The following is an 8,201-nucleotide window of genomic DNA, read 5'->3' as shown; positions in this document are numbered from 1 at the left end:
TTTCCCTTACGTCATTTGTTTCAATTTTTAGACCCAAGGGGGCTGGGTCAGCCACTCTGAAAGAGTAAACCACCTTATTTCCATTTCCACCTGCAATTTAGAGCCAACTATTTAGTGCCACTATCCCTAATGGTGGGTTAGATTTTATGGTCAATGCAGGATGATATTCTAGTGAAGGATGTTGACACTAAAATAGTCACAGTCAGTTCAAAACTGGATTCAGATTACCTTAGGATGAGGTTCTAGGGATTAAAGGTATCCAGAAGGCTCTCCAGCCCGAGGATATTAGTAGTGGTTGATTAAGAGGGCAGGAGGTAGCAATGACCTGTGTATTGCCCACAGCATTTCAGATGTATCTTTTCTAGGGAGGTAGATGATGATCAACAGTTCTCATCCCTCACAGATAGCTGGTAGATGTCTAGGGCTGTGTTAGAGGCTAGGTTTTAGGCATGGAGTACAGAATGCTGCCTCTAACATCCTTAGAGCTACCATTTCTGAATTAGTCAGAAGCTGTGGTGCAATAAATTCAGAAGCTGTCCCTCCTGTGATATATATTCCCTTTACTTTCCATCCAGTGTGCCTGACCTTCATGCCCACAGAACTGCTTTAGAAAAGCAGCACAAAGATCCACGGCTTCCATGCTCCACTTTACATGGGAAATGATTTATGAGTGGAAATCTTGTAAAAATGGAATTTCAGATGCATTTCCTTCACTGACAGGTTGGGAAACACCTTATAAATCACAATGCAAGGGCCAAAATCCCTGCCAGTGATCAACAGATTTTATCAAGCTTTTATACCCTTCAAAAGCAAGTTCCACAGAATCTTGTTCTAATTTATTATTAACTTGCTATTAGAAAGTATCATTGAATGAGCAATATTTGCTACAATGCCATACACACAATCTGTCTGCAATACCTGCAAATAAATTCTATCTTATTCTGATCTAAAAATACGTATTTCTTATTATATTCTTGGAAGAATGGGGAAAGTTACCTGGTTACAAAAACACCACAAATCCTGTGCACCGTGTAAATGGTCTCATTTTATGCACTTTCTTCACATCTGTGCAGATAAAGCCACTGTTACAAGCACAGAGCTGTGGCATACAATACATGCAGCTATGAAACCATGAGTGCTGCTATGCGTTGAGTCTTTAAATGGAAGTGGCACATCTGCTTTTGGCATAGGAGCGTAAATCAATCCAAGATGTTTATTAAAGAGTCAGTAACGACCTGTCCACACGCTCTTTCTTCCATCCAGCCCTGGGTTTGTTCTCGCTTTGTTATTTTCCTGGCAGTTAAACATGGGCTCTGCACACTGAAAGTATGTGGTGTTTCTTCACGTACGGATAACATAACATGTCACGTAATATTGAACAAGTATGTGATGTGGAATGGTTTGGACAAAAATGTGAGCCAAAATGAGGTGGGGAGGAAAGGGTAAGTACACACAGCTACAGAACAGTGACTGAAAGGTTTGTTACTCTGCAAAAGGCAACTGTGTTTCCTAATACCTTTTGAATTAATGATTCCATCCTATTTGATTCCATGTTCCAGCTCTTGATAATTAATGAATAAAATTTGCAATAGTGAAGGATGGTGAGTATTTTCTTAAGGAAGTCAATAACTGACTTTGCATTTGCTGGAGGTATTTATACCACTGGGTATTATACCACTGGATCTACCGGAGCAGGCCTGGTAGGAGCACAAGCCTTTCAGCTCTTGCATGGATTGACCAGCAGGAAAGTCAACATAATATTGGCACTGGCCGATACTGACACTGCAAACTGGCCCTTTTTGTGAGCAATTGCTGGTGTATTTGGCATACATAACCTGTAACATGTTCCTTTCCCAAGGACTGAGGAGCTCTAGGGTTTGCTGCAGAACAGCAGTCCAAGGACAACAATACCTTTTGTGGCAGCCTCTTTGTGGGCTACCTGCATGAAACAGCGCTTAAAAGACTGGATCTCAGGATGAAGGCAATGGCTCTGGGTCTGACAGTAGAGCCTGGGCCATGCAGTCCGCCTTCCTCTTCCGTCAAAGGATGCACAGGAAAGCATCCTAGGAAAGGGAATCTTCAAGAGCTAGGCAGGAGGAGCAACGCATTCTGTGTCTCAGCAAAGGGCCTACTTTGTAGCATGTCTTTGAGTAAACAGAAGTAGAAAGAAAAATAAAATGGTTGTTGTATTCTCAACTTCCATGTGGGGCTATCATAACAGTGATGCTGTTCTTCAAATGCATCGAAGGAAACAAGACATGTCCTGTCAGATACTAAAGGGAGGTTCATCCATTGGAAAGGCAGTATCTCTTTTGTATGATGGCAGTGGAAAACCACTGTTTAAAGAGACAAGATTGAAAAACAGACTGGTGGGAAATGGTTCAGGAAGACTTGTTGTACAGAAGAGGGAATAGAGGCTGCTGGAAGTGTGCCACCCAGTGTTTTATAATTGCACATTTAATTAACTAGACTTAACAAATACCTTCTGTAATTGTTCATTTCTTTGTTGTTAAAGTGGTCAGGGTATATTAAAAGGCTGGACTCCATATGCATATGTTTCAGTGATAATGTTACCTATCAGTTCTGTCCCAAAAGTGTCTAAGATTGCTTAAATTTGTTAATTGGGTGTCTTTTCATCTGTAGCTGAAATTCAGCTGCATGAGTGACCCAGATGGATTTGCTCAGCAATACAGAACATACCAGGACAGAATTTATACAGCGATTTCTACTGCAGGCTAGAATTATCTTGATCAGACTTGTCACGGCATCTTCTTAAAATATTTTAGCCAGGGAAAAAATATTAAATAAATTAAATCAAAACACTCAGGTAGCCCAGAAAAGTTTAAAAAAAGGAAAAGAGAAAATAATGCTTTCTCCCATTTATTCCACCCACTCTTAAGTTTCTCCTTTTAATTTGATTTTATTCTATTCCATATGCCTGATAATGGGACATCGTGGAGCTGAACCTTTTGCAAGACACTGCACCAGCTTTTTGGAGAGCATCTCGGACAGGTCTCTTCCATTTCATTTCGTCTTTCTATAGCTGAAACATTCTTATTTAAATGAGTGCTTTCTGAGCTCAGATTTTTCTAATGCAAATGTGTGCTGTTTCCCTATTGAATTGAAACCATCAATACTTCTTTTTCCCTATGAAAAGCAGGATAAAAAGTAATATTATTAGGGCTGAAGGTGAGTTGGGATGTTACTTTTGTGTGAATTTAAGCTAAAAAAAGGGAAATGCATACAACGGTGAAGTATCAAAATATTGGCTCAGTCTTCCTTCTGCCCAAGATATGATTAAAGCAGTTCTGTATATTTTAAAGAACAGCTGATGTAGGGAAGGTGCCAAGACACAGCAGACCAGTCACACTCCCTCAAGGCATTCTGTATAAGCTGCTTAGGGGAGTGCACACAGAAGTGAGACACTATGTGTGCCTCCAGCAATCTTATGGTGCTCTATATCATCCTTGCTTTTGAAGGTTGTGACGCATTTTAATTTGAAAGTAGGCGTCCTCTCATCTTTAATTTTTTGGAAGCTGTCTACCAGGAACGACAGTCTGAACTTACAGAAGTTCTTAGAGGGAAGTAAAAGCAAAGAAAATAAAAAATAATAGATCCTTGGTTTCCTTTAGAGTATACTGCACACCTGGGTTCAGGCTATTCTTTTAGCTATAATGTCTAGAAACGTAGGGCTTTTTTTAAATCTGTGAATGTGGAAGTTCTTCAGTAATCACATGTCTCCTAGAGCAGGAGCTGCCTGTTCATCAAATATTGCAAGATATGAAAAAGACCACATCCCATGCCCCCAGCATCAAAAGGACTGGCAACACCTGAGTTGCATCCCTCCCTGATCTCTGCCAGACCAGGAGGCATGTGATGCTGAAGCACGTGGATTGTCTCACCCCTTCTCCCATTGGACAAGCACTCATCTCGAAGCAAAAAAATGCCACAGTTCATGCCCAGTAGCAACCATGCCAGCAGTATTAGCAAACAGACCTCAGAGACTGAGCTCCCCTTTTAATCACAGAAGTTGTTGTTCCCTCTCAGTGTCAGTGGTTGTTGTTCCTCCCCAGGCTTTTATTTTATACGTGTTATTCCTGGACTAAGGAAAACTTCAAGCTGCTTGCTCTGCAATACCAAATTTATGGATGAAGAGACAACTTCAGCCTGCCAGGTGATAATTTGGCATCCTTATGACATTGTTTAAATCCCTACAGCTGTAAATATTTATTGGATATGAAATATACTCCAGCTAACACATTATCATGTGAATAAATCTAACCTTAAATAAAACATGTGCTCTCCATCTTTTATTCAGTTTATAAAATTCTTGATTCTCGCTCTGCACATTCTCAGCTTAATACAGCTATTCCAACAATCGATCTGTGGTGTGCCTTGATTTCTTTTCTAATACAACATTTTGCTTCTTGTATTTCACCTCTTACAGCTTTTGCAAAGTTTTGATTTGATAGGACAAGCACAGTGAGGGCATTAGGACCAAGAGAAAGACGCACACATTGCTCTGTATTATGTCTGGCAAAGTGCTTCCTGACTGAGTGCCGTAGTTATGTGTGAAACAAAGTCAGGGACCGACTACTCCTCATCTGTTGATCACAGTTAACTTGAAGCCTCTGAACGGGGGAGAGCTGTCAGATCTGCTTTCACAGATACAGCGCTTCAATCCAGGCAGCAACTTGAAACTTTGAAGAAGCAGGACCTACTCTGGAAAGAAACTATGAGAAACGGGATTTCTTTTGACTTAGAATTTTAAAAGGGGGGAAAAAATCAAAGCTTTAGCTACTCTTTTAATCAGCAAAGCATGCACTTTCCTAACTAAGCTAGGACTCTGTATAATAAAGGATCTACTTTATCTCACTGGATCCATGCTATGTTTTACTACAGTAAGTACAATATTAATAGGAATGTTGTAATTTTTTATTTTTTTTTTTTTTACTGTAAATAGAGAGGAAAGCATGAAATGGCATCAGTGAAAAGTGAAGGGAACAAAAAAATCCTCTTGGCAGATAGTGAAAACCGGGGCTTTTGTGCAACCCGAGGACTGAAATCTGAGGAAGATCCAAGTGATATTTAACATGACCATCTGTATCATTTTGTCACCAACAGTATGTTCTTAAGGAAGAAGTGCAGATATGGATCACGTAAGCTGCAGTTTCTCTTGTTGTTTCTGATGCTGGGTTTTTTGCTACTGATGGTTACAACGCTGAATCCACCACCCAGCAACCAGGGCAAGGAAGGGACTTTCCAGCCTGTGGAGTTCAACCCCCGGGAAGGGTATCAGATGGACTTTGTGGAGACCCAAGAGATGCTGGAAACCCAGGAGGAGAGCCAGCAGTATTACCCTCTGGATGGTCTATCGCCTTTCATCTCCCTGCGGGAGGATGAGTTGATCATGGCCGTCGTGTCGCCCACCGGCAAAAGGAACCACAGCAAGGCCAGGAAGGGCTATCGCGTGGTGAAGCAGCAGAGCAGGCGGCCGGAGGGGAAGGCAGAGGGGGGCCCCGAGTCCCAGCCGCTGTCCCTTCCCCTGCAGGACGGGCAAGGGGCTGCTGCGGGGGAGCGGCCGCTCGGCCTGGAAACCCACGGCTTTAACGAGGTGCTCAGCGAGCGGATCGCGCTGCGCCGGGACCTGCCTGAGGTACGACACCCGTTGTAAGTAAAACACCCTATTTCACTTCTGGGGGGAAACCTGCCTTCGCTTCTGGGGGAAAACCTGCCTTTCCCCGCCGCCGCGCACCCCCCACTCCCCCCCCCGAACCTCTTCTGCAAACCCCGCACCTCTCCTCCTCTAGACCTCGCGTCTTTCCTATCGAACTCCCCGCTCCGGGTCGGGCGCTCCGTTCCTCAGACCAGGGACGCTCCCAGCCTCCTGCGGGAGGTGGTTCAAGCCCTCAGGAGCCGGCAGAGGTGGAGGGGGGCACGGTGCGGGAGGGGCAGCTGGGGCTCGCTGGGGCAGCGGAGCGGAGGCGCGGTGCGCAGCGCCCACGGGGGCGGTGTGGGCGCTGCCGCGGCGGCTCCGCACCCCCGCCCCGGCCCGGCCCGGCCCGGCTCGGCCCGGCTCCGCCGCGCCCTCAGGCACAGCGGGCGGCAGCGCCCCCTGCCGGCAATCGCCTCACGGCAGGTGCGGGGGGCGGCCGGGCAGGGAGCGCCCCGGGCCCCGCCCTTCTCTGTCCGTCCGTCCGTCCGTCCGTCCGTCCGTCTGTCCGGCTGCTGGGCTGGGGACGGGCAGGGAACCCGCGCCGGGCTGGCGAGCAGGAGAGGCGGCTTCCCTCCTCGGCCGGGCCTCGTCTCAGCTCACCTCCCAGAGCTATGGGGTCACTGGGCTTCCAAAGTGATGAATGAGTCAGGAGTTGAGGCTTTCAGATCTTCCAGAGCAAAAGTGGCCCGATGGTCACTCATAAAAGTGGAGCCGACCCTGGACTGGCGTGGCCCCACTTTAAATATCGTGTGCAATTTGGGGCACCATAATATAAGAAAGATAAAAAGCTACTAAAGAGTGTCCAGAGGAGGACAACAAAGATAGCAATGGGTTTGGGGGAGAAGCCGTGTGAAGAGCGGATGAGGTAACTTGGTTTGCTCAGCCTGGAGGAGACTGAGGGGAGAAGAGGAGACTGACCTCATTGCTGTCTACAGGTTCCTCACAAGGGAAAGAAGAGGGGCAGGCACTGATCTCTTCTCTGTGGTGATCAGTGACAGGACCCGAGGGAATGGCCTGAAGTTGTGTCACGGGAGGTTTAGGCTCAATATTAGGAAACGATTCTTCACCCAGGGTGGTTGGGCACTGGAACAGGTCCCCAGGGAAGTGGTCGCAGCACTAAGCCTGACAGTTCAATGAGAGTTTGGACAACACTCTCAGGCAAATGATGTGACCCTTAGGCTGTCCTGGGCAAGGCCAGGAGTTGGACTTGATGATCCTTGTGGGTCCTTCCAACTCAGAATATCCTGTGATTCTGGGACGAGTGTTGAAAGGAAACTTGCAGGAGCAAGGAAGGTGGAGATTTGTGTGTCGGACAAGCCTGCCTATACCACCATACCTGTCAGCAGCTGGGCTGTAAGGCCACTGTGAAAAAATGTTGCATTTGAAGCCCCAGGTGTTATATTTGATGTCTGGATACTTGAGAGCCAATTACCCCAGGAGCCCTGGAGGGGCTATTCATCACACTTCTTAAAAAACATCTGAGGCGTATCTGCTATCAAGCTCTCCAGAGAAAGTTCAGGTTGGGCATTAGGAGGATTTTCTTCAAAGAAGGGACAATTACACATTGGAATGAAATGTCCAGGGAGGTGTGGAGTCACTGTACCTGGAGGTGTTTAAGGAAAGACTGGACATAGTGCTGTGGTCTTGTTGAGAAGGTGATGATCAAAGACTAGACTTAAAGATCTCAGAGGTCTTTTCCAACCTAATTGATTCTGTGATATGTTTCCCTTCCCAAGGGGAGGGCAAGGGATGTGAGTGGTGTCTTGTCTCCTGTAACAAAAACAATTGTACTTTTCTCCCAGGACATGGTGGAAAGGTGTACCAGGAAATATTTTAAATAAGACACAGAATAAATTTTTTTCTCTAGCGTTCATTTTCACATGTTTAAGGGCAGATGGCAGCTCTAATTTAAGCATACAGTCTCAAAGAAAGAGAAATGAAACTGTGTTTTCTGTACTCATTGACTAGGTTCAGTGTTAATTTGGTTAACTCCATTAAATAATGACATCCTGATATAATTTCAACTATTTTTTGGCATGCTTCACTGTTAAACTCTTTGAACTATGTAATGTTCAAAGGAGGAATGACTACCCTGGTTTACCGCCTATGGAGGAAGGCCAAAAAGCAGTTTTACTTTGGCAGCTGAAGGGCCATCCAACATGAGCTTCAGTTAATACTGATCTTGGTAAAATTTAAGCCATAGTTTCAGAGCTCTTGGATGGATTTTGCCATCTGACTAGTTACAGCCTAAAGAGCTCTCAACACCACATCTTACAGAGCCCAGACTGAATCCCCAGATCTTAGCACCTGAGGCTGATCTAAATCCAGATCATAAACCTGCAGCTGAATATGTCCAAGCCAGACCTGTCCTTTATGGCACAACACACAAACCATAATGACAATATTTAGGTGTAGTTTACTCTGAGGGCCTGGCTCTCAACTATGTCAGTCCAGTTTTACAGCAGTGTAAAAAGAGAGCAAACCA

At 45.3% G+C, this 8,201-nt stretch overlaps 2 protein-coding genes across 6 annotated transcripts in view; one reads left to right on the top strand and one right to left on the bottom strand.

Annotated features, from left to right (window-relative positions):
• The window catches only part of DPH3 (diphthamide biosynthesis 3), a 154,197-nt gene that overhangs the window by 105,587 nt on the left and 40,409 nt on the right, over positions 1-8,201 (bottom strand). The gene's annotated exons all lie outside the window — the stretch shown is intronic.
• GALNT15 (polypeptide N-acetylgalactosaminyltransferase 15) overlaps positions 3,998-8,201 on the top strand; it is a 28,464-nt gene continuing 24,260 nt past the window's right edge. Inside the window, exons 1-2 of one of the 3 annotated variants that reach the window (XM_040085851.2) lie at positions 3,998-4,174; positions 5,125-5,670. In XM_040085851.2, coding sequence (XP_039941785.1) covers positions 4,149-4,174; positions 5,125-5,670 — 572 coding nt within the window. In that variant the 5' untranslated portion in view covers positions 3,998-4,148. Of the gene's footprint in view, positions 4,175-4,760; positions 4,902-5,124; positions 5,671-8,201 lie in introns of those variants that run through there. The other 2 variants (XM_040085871.1, XM_040085862.1) reach the window with 2 other exon arrangements.

The sequence above is a fragment of the Hirundo rustica genome, chromosome 1 (assembly GCF_015227805.2).
Source record: "Hirundo rustica isolate bHirRus1 chromosome 1, bHirRus1.pri.v3, whole genome shotgun sequence".
In the NCBI taxonomy this organism is placed as follows: domain Eukaryota; kingdom Metazoa; phylum Chordata; class Aves; order Passeriformes; family Hirundinidae; genus Hirundo; species Hirundo rustica.
Note: the sequence above shows the minus strand (reverse complement) of the source record. Positions and strands in the feature narration are given on the sequence as shown.